This window comes from Bos taurus, chromosome 10 (genome assembly GCF_002263795.3).
Source record: "Bos taurus isolate L1 Dominette 01449 registration number 42190680 breed Hereford chromosome 10, ARS-UCD2.0, whole genome shotgun sequence".
Lineage (NCBI taxonomy): Eukaryota > Metazoa > Chordata > Mammalia > Artiodactyla > Bovidae > Bos > Bos taurus.
The window spans coordinates 24,845,046-24,864,559 of NC_037337.1; the positions used below are offsets into that span (position 1 = coordinate 24,845,046).

Here is a 19,514-nt window from a genome sequence, read left to right on the forward strand (position 1 = left end):
TCTCAGTCATGTCCGACTCCTAGCAACCCCATGGACTGCAGCTTAGCAGGCTCCTCCGTCCATGGGATTTTCCAGGCAAGAGTACTGGAGTGGGGTGCCATTGCCTTCTCCGATAAAATGTGTTACTGCAAGTTAATTTTTATCTCTTTGTAGCTCAGTAGTCAAGTTAAATAATTCAGTGGATCCTCTGATTCAGCTATCAGAGGAAAGAGCATCACCCCTAAATGGATAAATGAACTTGGTATTCTCTTCGAGGGAGATAGGTTGCTTTGGTTGATTGAAGAAATAATTACATCATGTAAACAGGAAGCATAATTTTCCTGTTGTCCTTATTAAAAAGTAGTGTTGTTCAAGGAGGTACTGATGAATACTTAGTTAACAAGGAGGGAAGTTAACTAGTTAAGGTATTATGGTAGCTTTGTACTGTTTCACCTTAACTATCTGGAAATCTATTTCCTTGAATTTGCTTCCCTTTTTTGTTCTGGGTTAGGCTTTGCCATGAAAGAGATTTGTGTAAGTTTTGGAAGGTACTTGTGATGAAGTAGCCACATTTTTATGTTCTGCGGGTTGGTGCAGAGCTCCAGGGACTGGCAGTACATAATGTTGCTGATGATCTGATAGTTCAACTTATTATTGACTCACAACCCCTCTACCTCCCATCGGATCTCTTACTCATGCTCTCTTTGTATTGGACCAAGTGTGCGTGTAGCGTGATGGCAAATGGCATCCACTCCTCCTGAAGGCCCCCCACCGCTGTGCAACTGAAGGAGGTAAGAGATGGACAAGTTTTAGTGTGTCTTGTGGGTTCCGTTGTCCTCATACACTTCCATACATGTCACAGTTTCTCAAGGCTTATGTCCACATCCAACTTTCCTTCACAAATGTTACTCTAGTTGACTTACACTGAATTCAACTCAACACCAAATACAAATATAACAGTTTTTATGGACTCTTCCACCAGCTCTACCTGTTGCCCGTGTTCTAATCCTTATAACTTATCTCTTACTCTACATCACTGGTGGTTCTCTTTCTCTAATTGTGCCCCAACACAAAATCTGAGAGGAGAGGACTTAAGGAAATTATTTTCATGACGATTTCAGCTTCTAGACCCAGATTTGTGATGTGAGGATCTTTAGGTGAAACTGCCATTTTATATTCTTTTGGGGCAAGTTTTCAAATTTAGACAACTTTACACATGCTCTGGATGGTTGACTTAAAAGTCAAAAATTCAAGATGAGAATATAGGAGTAGAAAGTTACCCTGGACACCTGCTTCCAAATGACATGGAAGGAGCCTCCTTTTAGTATTAAATCTTCTGATCCAGACTACAAATGAAACAAGCACAGGGCTATCATCTCTTGTCTGGGGTCTGCAGGTGTGTATTTTGGCGGTAGTCCTGCAGCGGGGGTGGGAGGGGGTGGGGTTGTGGGGGAGGGGGGTCTTCTCTCTTATCCAGCTCAGGAGTTTTTGTTCAGCTTTTCCTGTCACTTCAACCACTGTGAGTTCCCAGAGAGCACAGAAGTACTTTGCAGAGTCTTCCAGTTTTAAGGCTGAGATAATGAGGCTGATGGCTTTACGTGATTTCTGAAAATTTATGGAGTAGCGGCCATCCCTTGCATTTGGGCTGTAAGAATTCTGACCAATAAGGTAAATCATCTCTCCACTGGGAAGCTGCTTATACCAAAAAATGTTATAACTGTTCCAACTTGTCTCATACTGACAGTTCATGGTGGCTGACTTCCCAACTTGACTGGATATTTCTGGCTGGTCTTGAGTAACTTTCTGGGCCACACCAGATCCTGTGGAAAAAATCAGAAAACAGAGATGAAGCAGTGAATAAAATAGTATAGGAATTAGACTCATTTAGGTCTCCAAAAAGAAAAACCAAACTGAAATCCTAAGATGCCTGCTTTTCCCCAGTCCCCCTTTCCTCCCCAAGTCCCCGTGAAGCTCCACGTGCCTGTGTGCACTCCTTTCACCCTGAACACTCACACCCATGCTTGGAAGCATCCCTACCAGAGAAGGTGAAGGCCAGGAGCACCCAGAGCAGACTGGAGAGGGGCATGAGGCATGGAATCCCCTTCTCAAATGTGCTCAGTTCTGCCTCAGGCTGAGAGTTCAGTGTCTTTGAGTGTCTGGCAGTACATATACATAGTAACTGGTTCCTGTGTGACTCCTTCAAACAGGAAGTGGGGTTTGTCATGTTCATAGGTAACATGGTCTGTGCACAGATGGGGGAAAAAAGTGTGATTCACCACAAACCTTTACTTTGTCTATTTTTTTCACCATAATTACGTTACACTGAGTCTGAAAAAAGGGCTTCCTTGATAACTTAGTTGGTAAAGAATCTGCCTGCAATGCTGGAGACCCTGCTTCAGTTCGAGCCTGAAAGAGGACTTTGCAAAAGCAGTTATTAGTAAAGATTTGAGCTGAGGGGTATTGAAGAACAAACAAGTTGACATTCATTGATGATTATTCAACAGAAAAATTTTGCCATCCCATCTAAAGTAAGATTTGTTTTAAAAATTTTTATTGGAGTATAGTTGATTTACAATGTTGTGTTATGGCAAAATGAAATGTCCATGGACAGAGGAATGGATAAACATGTGGCACATATGTACAATGAAACTGTTGTTGCTCTTTAGTTTCCAGTCCCCTCAGACTCTGTGACCCCATGGACTCTAGCCCATTAGGCTCCTTTGTTCATGGAATTTCTCAAGCAAAAATAATGGAGTGGGGTGCCATTTCCTTCTCCCAGGGGCTATACCTGACCCAGGGATCGAACCCACCTCTCCTGCTTGGCATGCAGATTCTTTACCACAGAGCTACCAGGAAAAACCCACAATGAAAGCACTCAGCCATGAAAAAGAACAAAATAATGACATCTGCAGCAACATGAACAGACCTAAAATAAGATGTAGTACAAGCTATGAACCCTTCTTGTAATCTACTTACTTACTGGTCATTCATTTAGCCTATGCTTACATTTCTCCATCCAAAATCTAAATACTCTATTTAAAAATTCACAGACTTTGGTCTTGGAGAAAGGCAGTCTTATCCAAAATTTTTGATAAATTTTTTTCTGGGTTTTAGAGCTCTAAAATATTGTTAAAATACAAATGATAACCTGATACCTCAGCTTTATATGCACTCTTTTTTATGCATAGCTCTGTGAAATTTTGTCAGAGGTGCAGGTTTTTGTACCACCACTAAAATCATGATACAGAATTGTTCCATCTCTCTAAAGATAACCATTTTCTTGCCCTCCCCATCCCTGCAACTGGTGATGACCCCTAGCAGATGCTGATCTTTACATCTCTATATTTTGTCTTTATGAGAACTCTATACAAGTAAACTCATACAGCATGTATACAATCATAAAAATATGTTAAGTGTAATCATCTACCATGTAGTCTTCTGAGACTGACTTTTTTTTCACTTAGCATTGACATCCGTCTAGGCTATTGAGTGTATCAATACTCGGTTTCTTTTAATCACAAGAGACTGTGTCTAACTTATGATGAATCAACTTAGGATTTTTGACTTTCTGGTTTAGAGAAAGCTATGTATGCATTCACTAGAAACCATACTTTGAGTTTTGAATTTTGATCTTTCCCCATGCTAGCAACATGCTGTATTACACCCTCTGACGGTTCTTGGTAGCAACTGTGAGCTAAGCTCTCAGTCAGACCCAGGAATAGGAGGGTAAACAACTGATCCACTTACAGCCATTCTGTTCCCGTACAACCGTTATGTGTTTCACTTTCAGTATAATACCTTTAAGGTAGGCCAGGTGAGGCTCTGACTCACAGTAGGGTAAGTATATTAAATGCATTTCCCACTTACTGATATTTTCAACTTAAAATGGTTTATTGAGACTTAACCCTATTGCAAGTTGAAATAGATCTATAAATTATATTTTATTGTATGAATATTCAGTTCAGTCACTCAGTCGTGTCTGACTCTGTGACCCCATGGACTGCAGCAGGCCAGGCTTTCCTGTCCATCACCAACCCCTGGAACTTACTCAAACTCATGTCCATAGAGTCGGTGATGCCATCCAACCATCTCATCCTCTGTCATCCCCTTCTCCTCCCGCCTTCAATCTTTCCCAGCATCAGGGTCTTTTCCACTGAATCAGTTCTTCCCATCAGGTGGCCAAAGTATTGGAGCTTCAGTTTCAGCATCAGTCCTTCAATGAATATTCAGGACTGATTTCCTTTAGGACTGACTGGCTGGATCTCCTTGCAGTCCAAGGGACTCTCAAGAGTCTTCTCAAGCACCACAGTTCAAAAACATCAATTCTTCGACGCTCAGCTCTCTGTATAGTCCAACTCTCACATCCACAGATGACCACTGGAAAAACTATCACGTTGACTAGATGGACCTTTGTGGGAAATGTAATGTCTCTACTTTTTAGTATGCTGTCTAGGTTGGTCATAGCTTTTCTTCCAAGGAGCAAGTGTCTTTTAATTTCATGGCTGCAGTCACCATCTGCAGTGATTTTGAAGCCCAAGAAAATAAAGTCTGTCACTGTTTCTACTATTTCCCCATCTATATGCCATGAAGTGATGGTACTGGATGCCATGGTCTTAGTTTTCTGAATGCTGTTTTAAGCCAACTTTTTATTCTCCTCTTTCACTTTCATCAAGAGGCTCTTTAGTTCTTCTTCACTTTCTGCCATAGGGTGGTGTCATCTGCATATGTGAGGTTATTGATATTTCTCCCGGCAATCTTGATTCTAGTTTGTGCTTCATTTAGCCCGTCATTTCGCATAATGTACTCTGCATATAAGCTAAATAAGCAGGGTGACAATATACAGCCTTGACATGCTCCTTTCCCGATTTGAATCAGTCCGTGTCCAGTTCCATGTCTAGTTCTGTTGCTTCTTGACCTGCATACAGGTTCCTCAGGAGGGAGGTCAGGTGGTCTGATATTCCCATCTCTTTCAGAATTTCCCACAATTTGTTGTGATGCACACAGTCAAAGGCTTTGGCATTGTCAATAAAGCAGAAGTAGATGTTTTTCTGGAAGTCTCTTCCTTTTTCCATGATCCAGTGGATGTTGGCAATTTGATCTCTGGTTCCTCTGCCTTTTCTAAAACCAGCTTGAACATCTGGAAGTTCATGGTTCACGTACTGTTGAAGCCTGGCTTGGAGAATTCTGAGCATTACTTTGCTAGCATGTGAGATGAGAGCAATTGTGCAGTAGTTTGAACATTCTTTGGCATTGCCTCTCTTTAGGATTGGAATGAAAACTGACCTTTTCCAGTCCTGTGACCAATGCTGAGTTTTAGAAATTTGCTGGCATATTGAATGAAGCACTTTCCCAGCATAATCTTTTAGGATTTGAAATAGCTCAACTGGAATTCCATCACCTCCACCAAGTTTGTTTGTAGTGATGCTTCCTAAGGCCCACTTGACTTCGCATTCGAGGATGTCAGGCTCTAGTTGAGTGATTCCACTATCATGCTTGTCTGTGTCATGAAGATCATTTCTTATATAGTTCTTCTGTGTATTCTTCCCACCTCTTCTTTACATCTTCTGCTTCTGTTAGATCCATACCATTCTGTCCTTTATTGTGCTCATCTTTGCATGAAATGTTCCCTTGGTATCTCTAATTTTCTTGAAGAGATTTCTAGTCTCTCCCATTCTATTGTTTTCCTCTATTTCTGTGCATTGATTGCTGAGGAAGTCTTTCTTATCTCTCTTTGCTATTCTTTGGAACTCTGTGGGACCAGTAAAATGACTATCAATAAAGTTTATTCAGATTTTATGAAAAATACTGGTATTTCTCAATTTTTAGAGGATGCAAAGTGCACCTTTTCCCTGTTAGCTGAAATATAATTGTTTATACCACATGAATGGCAAGATGTCACTTTCTCAAAAAAATTTTAAAAGCTCCTTGTTTTGTGAATAGCCATTCTAGTTTCAGACATTACATTATAATAGAGATGTCCCCATAGATACAAAAATGAATTACAAAGATATATAAAGACAACACTCTTTATGATACCACAGCAATGCAAACAATTATTTATTAATGGAAAGGCAATTAATGACAGAATGTCTCAGAGTACTATATGGGCATTGTAAAGAATGAACTGGACCTCTTCCCAGGTGGCACAGTGGTAAATAATCTGCCTGCAGTGCTGGAGACAAAAAAGACCAGGTGTGATCCCTGGGTCAGGATGATCCCATGGAGGAGGAAATGGCAACCCACTCCAGTATTCTTGCCTGAAAAATCCCTTGGACAGAGGAGCCTGGCAGGCTACAGTTCTTGAGGCTGCACATAAAAGAAGCCTTTGGAACAGGAGAATTATTTGTACTTTTCTCACTTGTAGGTTGAGACTAACACACTGGAACCAACATTTTATTGATACAAGGAAGAAACATGACAAATTGTTCGTGTTTCTCGCTTTATTTCTGTGTTGCAATTACGATTCTTAGCAGCCATAATTCTTCTCAGCCACATCAACCAATGAAGCACCACTTCCTTGTCCTCCTTTACTTATTTTCTTTATGCATCTTCTCCCCTTTTCCTTCCCTTCATTTTCCTCATCTCTTACTGCTCTCTGACTCTCCTTCCAGATGACTCTAGATTTGCTCTCGTGACTGCTCCCCCACTGTGTCCCTTCTTCTCACCAGAGAAACACTGCACAGGTGCAGCCCCATCTGTCCCAGTGTGCCTCTCTCAGGACGCAGTAGTACACAGCGGTGTCTCTCAGGGTGACCTGGGGCAGGACCAAGGTGCTGCACTTTCTGTCGGAAACTGTGTTCAGAGAGGCCATGCTGCTGTTCATGGTGCTTCATAAGCCATGAATGACATACTGTGGACTCTGATTGGGATTTTGCTGATATGAATGTATATAGTCATTTCTACCAATGGTATAGTTATTACAAGGCAGGTTTGCATCTTCTCCTTCAGCACAATCCATGGAGCTGGGCTGGGTGGTCTTAGCATCAATCACAGTCCCTACGGGGTTAAGAAATCAAATTAGCTCCAGAGCACAAATCAGTGTAATTCTATGGATCAAAGTCACAACCCTCCCATAACCCCTACTCCACTAACCCCTACTCCACTGTTTCTGTTTATGTCCTGCAAAAATACTATTGGTGTTCATTATTGGACTACAAGGAGACCAAGCCAGTCAGTCTAAAAGAAATGAACCATAAATATTCATTGGAAGGACTGATGCTGAAACTGAAGCTCCAATACTTTGTTCACTTGATGACAAGACCCGACTCCTTGGAAAATATCCTGATTCTGGGAAAGATTGAAGGCAAAAAGAGAAGAGGGCGGTAGAGGATGAGATGGTTAAACAGCATTACTGTCTCAGTGGACATGAATTTGAGCATATTCCAGGAGATAGTAGAGGACAGAGGAGCCTGGCATACTGCCATCCATGTATGTAAAAAGTTGTATACAACTTAATGACTGAACAACAATAAAATTATAGAGACCGAAGATGTGGCAAGAATCAGAGATCCACAGGCTTTGTTCCATGGGTGGTTGGCTCAATAGACATAGAGATTTCCTACAACCTGCTTACTGCTAAGGACTCATCCCGAATCATGGCCATGATTTAACCTGTCATGTAGAAATCTGTCCTCTTTAGCAAATCCACAGATAATTTCTCAGTTCCATCATTATAATGCTGAATAAAGCACAGGGAGAGGAGTAAACAGCAAACAACTTTGTGGCTCTTTGCCCTCAAGTCATCCCTTGTAGAAAGAGAACACTCACCCAAGGTCAGAAACACAGTTACTCCAGTCACCAGCCTCAGACTTCGAGGACAAGCTAGGACCACGGGCTCAGAGCTCAGGCTTGTGTCTGATCCTTGGCTTAAGGAGGTTCCAGAGAACAGAGGCAACAGCTGTTAGTAAAGACTTACAACGAATGCAGATACCACTGTGTTGTTGCCAGGACCTTCTCAGCCAATGATCAAGCAGTTCCTTATCTAGGTCTTCCTCCCCGGTTTTAGTCATGTCCCCAAAAGATGGTGAAACATTCCCAGCTCACTGTGCAATCATCTATGAAGTTTAATGTCTGGTTCTGGCAAAGGAACACCAATCACAGTGATGTGTCTATGTACAACCATTGGTCTATCATTTGTTTCTTAAGAAACTGGCTGATGCTCCAAGAAGCTTGTGGAATGCAGTATTTAATCGCAGAAAAATGCACTGAGCTCTGTGTTGTAAGATGATGAAAATTCCCATCCACGTTTCAGAAAATCTTTGGGAGGTTCAAAAGTAGGATGTAGTCTGGGAGATGGAAAGATTAACATTGAGACTAAAAGCTACACATCCTGGAACTCAGAGCTCTTGTAAGTGTTCTAAGAATCATGCATCGATCACCATCTAGATAGACATTTTTCATGCATCTGTTTTTAATATACTAACTGATTGACATAGATGGTATTCACCTCATCCTTCTTGAACAGTTGTCCATAATCCTCATGTCCCCTATGCCAATGCTTGTGGCTGTTGTATAGCAAGGATGCTAAGGCAGAGGAATAGACGGAAAGAAAGGCAAATCAAGTGGGGTTTGGGCGGAGAAGAGTATGAGCGGTAAAAAAAAAAAAAAAAAAAAGCTGGAGGCAGGGAAAAAGATTTTAAGGAATAGAAAGGTGAAGGGATAATCAGAGCAGGGAAATGGGAAAGCAGTGTTTAGGGCGGTACATGGAAAGGGCTTAGGCTATTGGGCTAAGATCCCCTGAATCCTTGACCACACACATTGAACAAGGGATAATAAAGCACAAGTTGTCTAAAGAAGATGAAAGCATATTATTTTTCCTTTTTTTGGCACATCAATGGAAAACAAATTTCCCTTCCCTTCTCCCAGAAACAGTTTTCAGATGAAGCAGCCCCCTCTTGTGACTGAATAAAAGAACTGGAGAGCTAAACCCAGACCCAAAGTCAACAAGCAACTATTTGAAAAGTTCCTCAGGTTTGAAGGTAAATAGGCTTCTCAGGTAACTCCCTGATGGTTCAATTGGTAAATCCCACCTGCAATGTAGGAGACCCTGGTTCGATTCCTGGATTGGGAAGATACACTGGAGAAGGGATAGGCTACCCACTCCAGTATTCTGCCCTGGAGAATTCCATGGACTAAAGTCCAAGGGTTCACAAAGAGTCAGACATGACTGAGCCGCTTTCACTTTCACTTCAGGTAACTCTAATAAAGAACTCACCTACCAATGCAGGAGACTTAAGAGACACAGTTTCAATCCCTGAATTAAGAAGATTCCCCTGGAGAAGGACATGGCAACCCATTCCAATATTTGTGCCTGGAGAATCCTTTTGACAAGGGAGCCTGCTGGGCTATAGGCCATGCATTCACAGGGTCAGACATGACTGAAGCAACTTACCACACAGCACACACATCTTATTTGTAATACCTCTGTACTCATCTGTACTTTCTTCATCCTAAACACTCTACAGAAGGTTTTAACTATCTTTGACTGCTTTATTGCAGTCATATGATTCTCACTTCTTGATCTCTTTAGTTTTCATTTGTATCCAACATTCCCATATTTAAAATTTACTCAAAAGCCCATATAATTCAACTGTTTATAAGAGAGGTTGGTATAGACTAGGCACTCAAGAATTATCTGTTTGCTGAATGAGCCAATGGATTTATTGAATTTAAAGAAAATGTTATGTTGAATACTGTTTAAATTATTTAAATTAAGGGATTTGATTTAGGTCGTATCTGAATGGCCTAGTGGTTCTCCAGCCTTTCTTCAATTTAAACCTGAACTTTAAAATAAGGAGCCCATGATCTGACCACAGTCAGCTCTAGATCTTGTTTTTGCTGACTGTAAAGGCTCAACTCACACGCTAGTAAAGTGATGCTTAAAATTGTCCAAGCCAGGCTTCAGCAATACGTGAACCATGAACTTCCAGATGTTCAAGCTGGCTTTAGAAAAGGCAGAGGAACCAGAGATCAAACTGCAAACATCTGCTGGATCATTGAAAAAGCAAGAGAGTTCCAGAAAAACATCTATTTCTGCTTTATTGACTATGCCAAAGCCTTTGACTGTGTGGATCACAATAAACTGTGGAAAATTCTGAAAGAGATGGGAACACCATACCACCTAACCTGCCTCTTGAGAAATCTGTATGCAGGTCAGGAAGCAACAGTTAGAACTGGACATGGAACAACAGACTGGTTCCAAATAGGAAAAGGAGTACGTCAAGGCTGGATATTGTCACCCTGCTTATTTAACTAATATGCAGAGTACATCATGTGAAATGCTGGGCTGGATGAAGCACAAGCTGGAATCAAGCTTTCCAGGAGAAATATCAATAACCTCAGATATGCAGATGACACCACACTTATGGCAGAAAGTGAAGAAGAACTAAAGAGGTTCTTGATGAAAGTGAAAGAGGAGAGTGAAAAAGTTGGCTTCAAGCTCAACTTTCAGAAAACTAAGATCATGGCATCCGGTCCCATCACTTCATGGCAAATAGATTGGGAAACAGTGGCTGACTTTATTTTTATGGGCTCCAAAATCACTGCAGATGGTGATTGCAGCCATGAAATTAAAAGACACTTACTCCTTGGAAGGAAAGTTATGACCAACCTACATAGCATATTCAAAAGCAGAGACATTACTTTGCCAACAAAGATCCGTCTAGTCAAGGCTATGGTTTTTCCAGTGGTCATGTATGGATGTGAGAGTTGAACTATAAAGAAAGCTGTGTGCCGAAGAATTGATGCTTTTGAACTGTGGTGTTGGAGAAGACTCTTGAGAGTCCCTTGGACTGCAAGGAGATCCAACCAGTCCATTCTAAAGGGGATCAATCTGGGTGTTCACTGGAAGGACTGATGTTGAAGCTGAAACTCCAATACTTTGGCCACCTGATGCAAAGAGCTGACTCATTTGAAAAGACCCCGATGCTGGGAAAGATTGAGGGCAGGAGGAGAAGGGGCCGACAGAGCATGAGATGGTTGGATGGCATCACTGACTCAATGGACATGGGTTTGGGTGGTCTCCAGTAGTTGGTGATGGACAGGAAGGCCTGGCATGCTGCAGTTCATGGGTTTGCAAAGAGTTGGACATGACTGAGTGACTGAACTGAACTGAAAGAGTTTCTCCACCCTTGGCTGCAAAGAATATAACCAATCTTATTTCTGTATTAACCATCTGGTAATATTCAAGTGTAGATGGTCTCTTGTGTTGTTGGAAGAGGGTATTTGCTATTACCAATGTGTTTTCTTGGCAAAACTGTATCAGCCTTTGCCCTGCCTCATTTTGTAGTCCAAGTTCAAACTTGCCTAAGTTTGCATTGTTTCCTGAGTTTGCATTCTAATCCCCTGTGATGAAAAGAGTATCTTTTTTTGGTGTTAATTCTAGAAGGTATTGCAGATTTTAATAGAACCATTCTTCATAGATTTCTTTAGGTTCCATTTTTACCATAGTGTCACCATCACTGAAACATCCATTCATCCTGTTCTGGGTCAAGTGATTCCTCATACCCAAATCTTCTCCAAGGAGCCCTCTAAATGGTACACTCTAGAAGACAATAAAAGTTTGAGATGTTTTTCACAGTTAGGAAAGTTATGTATGTCTCATTTCCCAAAGATTACAAGCATTGGAACAATAAAACCTGTCTCATAGGGTTTTGATATTTAGATTAGGTAATGAATCGGAAATGCATTCTACAGTTCCTGACATATAGTAAGTTCAGTAAATATCAACTTTCTACAGTCTGCTAAAACCTGCCTTTCCTTCAGTGTCCAGATCTGTGATCTGCTTCTCATCCCCACCCCACCCCCCCACCCCCCCGCCACAATATCAGTTCAGGGATGGAAGCTTCTAGGACATTTACTTAATCTCTTATTTTCCTGGAGACAGTCATTATTTTTCCTTTATCCTTTTGATATCATATACAACTAGCTACATTGATACATTGATCCACCCAGGTTGCTGAAAGGACATAGATGCAAGAGGTGAGGTTTGATTTTGGCTTTCCTAAAAACAGTAAAATCAAGGTCATCTTGCATGTTTACTACCTATTGGATATAATATTTTTGATTTGGATCTCTAAGATTTTGCCACTCTGGTTAAGTTTTCCCTTTTTATTGATTTATGAGCTTTTAATATATTCTGCATTTGATTCCTTTTTCAAAAATGTCTTTTTCATATATTGCCTTCCACACTGGCATTGACTTTCCACTCTCTTAGCAGTGATTTTCAAGAATGACAAAAAAAAAAAGCAATTTAAAAATTTACTTTCATGCTCATAAAAATATCCCTTGCAAGTTTTATTTGTTTGTTTTCTTTAGAAAATTTAGAAATGATTTCCTTTTGTGACTGCTGTTGTTTGTGATGATAGTCAGATATCACTCTTAATGATATTTCCCAGAATACAATGCATCAATTTCCCATGAGTATTAGCAAGATTTTTTCCCACTAAAATAGACCCTTGGATTTGTCTTCAGTGCCTTGCAAACTTCTGCTAAAGCCATACTGGTCAACTTGCAGACCTTCTTATTCATCTTTATGACTTTCCACATAGCAATGCTCCTGAATAAGCAGCTTGCTTCATAGGAAGTCAAGTAAAATAGTGGATGGAGGTTCTTGCTATGATAAAGAGCTTATGGAATGGGTAATGGATTGAGATAGTTATAAATCCTAGTTACAATCACGTGGTCATTTGCAGTAAGAAAAGCTATACTAGTTAAAAAATTATTTTCATTTTATATGAATGTATTTGTGTATACATTAACCATTTTTAACTTCCCTCTCCTGTTTGTCTGCCTGTTATAACATACAATATGCCACTACAAATTAATCTTTATCTCGTTGTATCTCAGTAGTTAAGATACAGGATTCAGTGGGAGAGTGTGATTTAGCTAGAAGAGGAAAGAATCTTAAACGGATAAATGAACTTGGTATTCTCTTTGAAGGAGACAGCTTGTTTTGGTTGAATGAAGAATAATTGCATCATATTAACAAGAAGCATAGTTTTCCTGTGCTCCTTATTAGAAAGCTGTGATGTTCACGGAGGTACTGATGAATGCCTAGTTAACATGGGAAGTTAACTAGTTAAGCTATTACGATCACTTATGTACAGTCTCAACAATATGAAAATCTGTTTCCCAGGATTTGCTTCCCTGTATTGTTCTGGGTCAGAGTTGGCCATGAAAGAGATTCATTTAAGTTTTGGAAGGTACTTTTGATGAAGTAGCATGTTTCTATGTTCCTCAGGTTGATGCAGGGCTCCAGGCACTATGGCAACACATACTGTTGCTGCTGCTCTGATAGTTCAACTTATTGTTGACTTAAAACCCCTCGACCTTCCACCAGATCTCTTACTCATGTTCTCTTTGTATTAGACCAAGTATGCATGTAGCATGATGGCAAATGACATCCACTTCTCCTGAAGGTCACCCACTACTGTGCGACTGAAGGAGGTAAGAGACAGACAAGTTTTAGAGTGTCTTGTGGGTTCTGTTGTCCTCATACACTTCCATACATGTCACAGTTTCTCCATGCTTTTGTCCATATCCAACTTTCCTTCACAAATGTTACTCTAGTTGACTTACACTGAATTCAACCCAACACCAAATACAAATATAACATTATGGACTCTTCCACCAGCTCTACCTGTTGCCTGTGTTCTAATCCTTATAACTTATCTCTTACTCTACATCACTGGTGTTTCTCCTTCTTGGATTCTGCCCCGACACAAAATCTGAGAGGAAAGGACTAAGGAAATGATTCTCATGACAATTTCAGCTTCTAGATCCAGATTTGTGATGTGAGCCTCTTTAGGTGAAACTGCTTTCTATATTATTATGGAGCAAGTTTTCAAATTTAGACAACTTTACACATGTTCTGTGTGGCTGATTTAAAGTAAAAAATTCAGGAGAAAAATGTATCAGTAGAAAGTTACTCTGGACACCTGCTTCCAAATGACATAGAAGGAGCTTTTGTTTAGAATTAAATCTTCTGATCCAGACCACAGATGAAGCAACCGCAGGACTACCATTTCTTGTCTGGGGTCTGCAGGTGTGTATTTCAGCCTGGGTCCCACAGTAGGGGGACTCTCTCTTATTAAGCTCTGGGGTTTTTGTTCAGCTTTTCCTATTATTTCAACCACTGTGAGTTCCCAGACAGCACAGAAGTACTTTGCAGAGTCTTCCAGCTGTAAGTCTGATATGGTGAGGCTGATGGATTTACGTGATCTCTGAATATCTGTAGTGTAGCGGCCATCCCTTGCTTTCTGGCTAGAGGAAACCTGACCAATAAGGTAAATCATCTCTCCACTGGCAAGTTGTTTATACCAAAAGATTCTGAAACTGCTCAGTCTTGTCTCATATTGACAGTTCAGGGTGACTACCTCCCCAACTTGACTGGAAATGTCTGGCTGGTCTTGAGCAACTCTCTGGGCTACACTGGATCCTGTGGGGAAAATCAGAAAACAGAGATGAAGCAGTGAATAAAATAGTATAGGAATTAGATTTTAAAAAGCCAAGCTGAAATCATAAGATGTGTGCTTCTCTTTTAGAATACCTACCAGAGAAGATGAAGGCCAGGAACACCCAGGGCAGACTAGAAAGCAGCATGAGGCATGGATTCCCCTGCTCAAATGTGCCTAGTTCTGCCTCAAGCTGAGAGTTCAGTGTCTGAGTGCCTGGCAGCGCATATACATAGTATCTGGTTCCTGTGTGACTCCTTCAAACAGGAAGTGGGCTTTGTCATATTCATAGGTAACATGGTCTGTGCACAGACGGGGAAAAAAATCTAGCTCACCACAAACCTTTCTTTGTCTATTTTTCTTTCACAGGTAATTAAATTAGGCTAAGCCTGAAAGGGGGCTTTGCAAAAGCAATTATTTTAAAGGTTTGAACTGAGTGGAATTGAAGAACAAACAAGTTGATATTTGCTTATGATTATTCTGCAGAATAATTTTTCCATCCCATTTATATAGGATTTTTTTTTTACGTTTTTATTGGTGTTTGGTTGATTTATAGTTTTGTGTTACAGCAAAATGAAATGTGCTTTGACAGAGGAATGAATAAAATGTGTTACTTATGTACAATTTTATTATTGTTATTCTTTAGTCACTAAGTAGTGTCTGACTCTTTGGGATCCATGGACTGTATCCTGCTAGGCTCCTCTTTCCATGGGATTTCCCAGGCAAGATACTGGAGTGGGGTACCATTTCCTTTTCCAGGGATCTTCCTGAGCCAGGAATCGAACCCGTGTGTCCTGCTTGGCAGGTGGATTCTTTACCGCAGAGCCACTGGGGAAACCCCACAGTGAAATTCCTCAGCCATGAAAAAGAACAAAATAATGCTGTTTGTAACAAAATGAGCAGACTAAAATAAAATTTAGTATAAGCAATGAACCCTTCTTATAATCTACTTATTTACTAGTCATTCATTTAGCCTATACTTACATTTCTCCATCCAAAATCTAAATACTCTATTTAAAAACTCACAGATTTTGCCCCTCTTGGTGAAAGGTAGTCTTATTCAAAATTTTTAATTTATGTTTTTATAGGTTTTAGTGCTCTACTTGTTTTTTTCAATGCATAAAATTATTTCTACATCAACTGATAAAATACCAGTCCTTCTAACTTTCAGAGTCTATTCCATTTTTTATGTTTGTATGAGTTTATAACAAGAATAAAAGAATTATTCTTTTGAAACTTGATAATGAATCTTATTTATCAGACTTTAAGAGGGATCAGGATATTCAGTCCCGTTCCTTCCACAAGTAGAATTGTACTTATTGGATCATATGTCTTAGAATTGTCCACATGTTATTTTTTTCTGTCCCACTGGCCCAAAGTGTTCAGTCTCACTAGTTAGTTGCTTGTTCTTTTTTCTTTTTGTTAAGTAAAATTAAGATAAGCATGTCAATTCTCTCTGTGCCATAATACTATAATGCACTCCAACAAAACTTGGTATCTACAGACTCCAAGCATACACTATACCTCTACAGTACAGAAGGCGATGGCTGAAATTTTGTAAACTGTTACCTGTTCATTTGAATGTAGCTGTCAATTTTCCATTTGGTTTTACCATTTTAATGGATGAATTAATACAAAAGAACCAAAGGCAAAAAAAAAAAAGAAAAGAAAGTACAGACAAGGTCTCTAAAACAGTGCCAACTCCTTGCTTTTAAGTTGCTTGAGTGGTGTTGTTAATGACTGATGCATGGAGGAGAGTGCACGTTTAGTTGAGACATCTCCTCTGTCCCATTTCACCTCTGAGTGCTGACAGGCAGCTGATGCCCTGGTTTTCATTACCAAACCTACTTGTATTTAAGTAGAAGAGATCACGAATGTCCACAGCAACTGGGCAGCAGCATGGTATTGTATTGTAGCATATATAATTATAGATATTATATATATACTAGAAAATTGATATTGATAAAGTATTGCTAAAATACAGATGATAATCTGATATATTAGCTTTATATGCACTCTTTTTTATGCATAGCTCTGAAATTTTATCACTGGTACAGGTTTTTGTACCATCACTAAAATCATGATGCAGAGTTGTTTCATCTCCCTAGAGCAAACCACTTTCATACTGCCTCCACCCCAGCAACTCATGATGACCTCTAGCAACTACTGATCTTTTCATCTCGATATTTTGTCCTATTGAGAATGCTGTATAAGTAAATTCATACATTATGTATGCAATTGTAATAATATGGTGTGTAAGCATGTATCATGTAGTCTTCTGAGATACTTTTTTTTCACTCAGCATTGAGATCCATCTAGGCTGTTGCATGAATCAATAGTAAGTTTCTTTTAATCACTACAGACTGTCCCCAACTTGTGATGAATGAACTTAGGGTTTTTCATGGTACAGTAGTGAGAAACCTACATATGCACTCACTAGAAACCATGCTTTGCATTTTTAATTTTTATCTTTTCCCATGCTAGCAACATGCTGTATGACCTTCTCTAGTGATGCCGGGCAGCAACAGCAAGCTGAGCTCTCAGTCAACCCTGGGATCATGAGGATAAACAACTGACCCACGTACAACCATTCTGTACCCATACAGCCATTCTGTTTTTCACTTTCAGTACAACACCTTTAAGATTAGGCCAGGCAAAACTCTGATGCTCAGTAGGTTAAGTATATTATATGCCTTTTCCACTTACAGCATTTTCAACTTAAAGTGGTTTATTTAGACTTAACCTTATTGAAGTTGAGACAGATCTATGAATAATATTGTACTGAATGGGTGTACCACAGCATATTTATCTACTCACACAATGAAGAACGTTTGGCTGGGTTCCAGTTTTGGCCATCACATATATAGTTTCCATGAATATTCAAGTACAAATTTTGTGTGAGCATAAGTTTTTCATTATTCCATTAGAAGTGCCCATAAAGGAGTGTGATTGCTGAATTGTAAGGTGAATGAATATTTAAGTTTATGTGGAACTGCTAAGCTGTCTTCCAGAATGACTGTTCCATTTACCTACCAGCAATGTATGAGTGATCCAATTTCTCTACATTATTGCCAGAACTTGGTATCATCATTATTTTTCATTTTAGCCATTAAGAAAGATGTGGAGTGGTATTTCATTGTGGTTTTAATTTGCATTTCCCTGATGGTTAATGATGTTGAACATATGTTTACATGCTTATTTCCCTAACACATGGCTCTTCCACGAAATGTCTCCGTGAACCATTTTCCATTTGGACTACTTCTTTTCTTCCTGCTGAGTTTAGACAGTCATTGTATTATAAATACCATCCATTGATGAAAATACATTGTGAAAATATTTCCTGCCATTCTGTGGTTTGTCTTTTCCATTCTCTTAATAGTATCTTTCACAGAGCAAGCGTTTTTATTTTTACTCTTGATTAAATATTTTATTTTTTATGGATTGTGCTTTGACGTCATGACAAAAATCATTTTGTCCAACACTTGGTCCTGAAGATTTTTTTTTTTTTCAAAAAGATTTATAGTTTTAGATTTTACATTTGGATGTATGGTCCACTTTGTGATTTTCCTCAAATTTTTGTATAAGGTGTGAAATTTAGGCCAAGATTCAGTTATTTGCCTAGGAATATCCAATTGTCCCTAAATCATTTGCTCATAAGACTATCATTTCTCCGTTGAATAGTCATTGCACCTTCGCCAAAAAAAAAATCAGATTTCCCCTTTCTCATATCCCCACTTGGGATGAACAGTAGCATTATCCTGTTAATGATTTTTTTATTATCTCTTTTTATTGAACTTTTTGTCTTGTATTGGAGTAGAGCCACTTAGCAATGTTGTGATAGTTTCAGGTGGACAGCAAAGGGACTCTATCCTTTTAACACTGTAGCATCTATTGTTTACTTTTTCATTCTTTATATTTCTAATTTGTGTTTTCTCTTTTTTTCACCATGATAATTCTACCTAGGAATATAGTTTATTAATCTTTTTAGCAAAATTAACTTTGTATCTCATGGTTATTTCTATTATTTTACTTATGTTTTACCAATTTGACATTTTTATTATTTTCTTATTTCAGTTTATATTAGTTGTAATTTGTTCTTCTTTTTCTATCTTTTTGCTGAAAGCTTAGATAATTGTTTTGCAGCCTTTTTCTTTTGTATAGGTATTTAAAGAGGAATTCTACCTATGTATATTAGCTGTATCTCATAACATTTATATGTATATGTTCTCACTATATTTTCTATCACAATATTTTCTAATAGCCAAGTAATTATTTCTTTAACCTATGGGTTATTCTAAATTTCAATGCCTCAATTTCAAATATTTGGGCATTTCTAAAGATATCATTTTGCTATTGATTTTTCAAGTCAATTCCACTTTTGATCAAAGAATAAATTCTATATAATTTAAATTTTCTTAAATATATTAAAACTTGTTGTACACAACCTGATGTGTGTGTGTGTCTGTGAGTATATTTCTGCCCAGAAGTAGGTGGCTGAGTCCCCAGGCTGGGAAGTTGTGATGTGCAGTGAAGGCTGTTTGACAATCTTATGGAGGGAAACTGTGAGTCTTCCTTTTTATTCACAACCAAACATATGGTTATCAAGAGTGCAGGGCCTTAACCAGGGTGCTGCTGATACCATTCCTTTAATATTCCTTGCATGCTCAGTCATGTCCAATTCTTTGTGACCTCATGGAATATAGCCCATCAGGCACTTCTGTCCATGGGATTCTCCAGGCAAGAATACTGGAGTGGGTTGCCATTTCTTTCTCCAGGGGATCTTCCTGACCCAGGGACTGAACCTGGGTCTCCCAAATTGTAGGCAGATGCTTTACTGTCTGAGCCACCAGGGAAGTCCGTGGGAAGTAGTCAAATGCACTCTTCTCATAAGTACAGTTCAGAATGGAAATCTCTCTTTCCTGGACTGTTTCCTGGATTGAGGGCTCTGTTTGAGATTAAGAGCAAAGACAAGAGTCTGTTTTTGCATGGGTGTGGTTGTGAAGAGAATGCTGCTCCCATCACTAAATTCAAAATGTTTTAGATGAGGGAGACTAAGGAGCAACCACAAGAGAGAAATATATT

At 39.3% G+C, this 19,514-nt stretch overlaps 1 protein-coding gene across 1 annotated transcript; it reads right to left on the reverse strand.

Moving 5' to 3' along the window:
* Positions 1-1,179: 1,179 nt before the first annotated feature.
* On the reverse strand, positions 1,180-2,306 carry LOC100298643 (uncharacterized). The gene is made up of 2 exons (XM_059890695.1): positions 2,017-2,306; positions 1,180-1,799 (listed from the first exon to the last, which is right to left on the reverse strand). Exons 1-2 carry the CDS (start codon positions 2,216-2,218, stop codon positions 1,180-1,182), a joined length of 822 nt encoding a protein of 273 aa, XP_059746678.1. The 5' UTR covers positions 2,219-2,306.
* Positions 2,307-19,514: the final 17,208 nt, after the last annotated feature.

Excerpts from the sequence above, each read along its gene's own strand:
- LOC100298643 (XM_059890695.1), bottom strand. The coding sequence starts at position 2,218 with ATGTTACCTATGAACATGACAAACCCCACTTCCTGTTTGAAGGAGTCA. Across the intron at positions 1,800-2,016 it reads CCTGGCCTTCACCTTCTCTG|GATCTGGTGTGGCCCAGAAA; the intron begins GTAGGGATGCTT and ends TTTTTTCCACAG.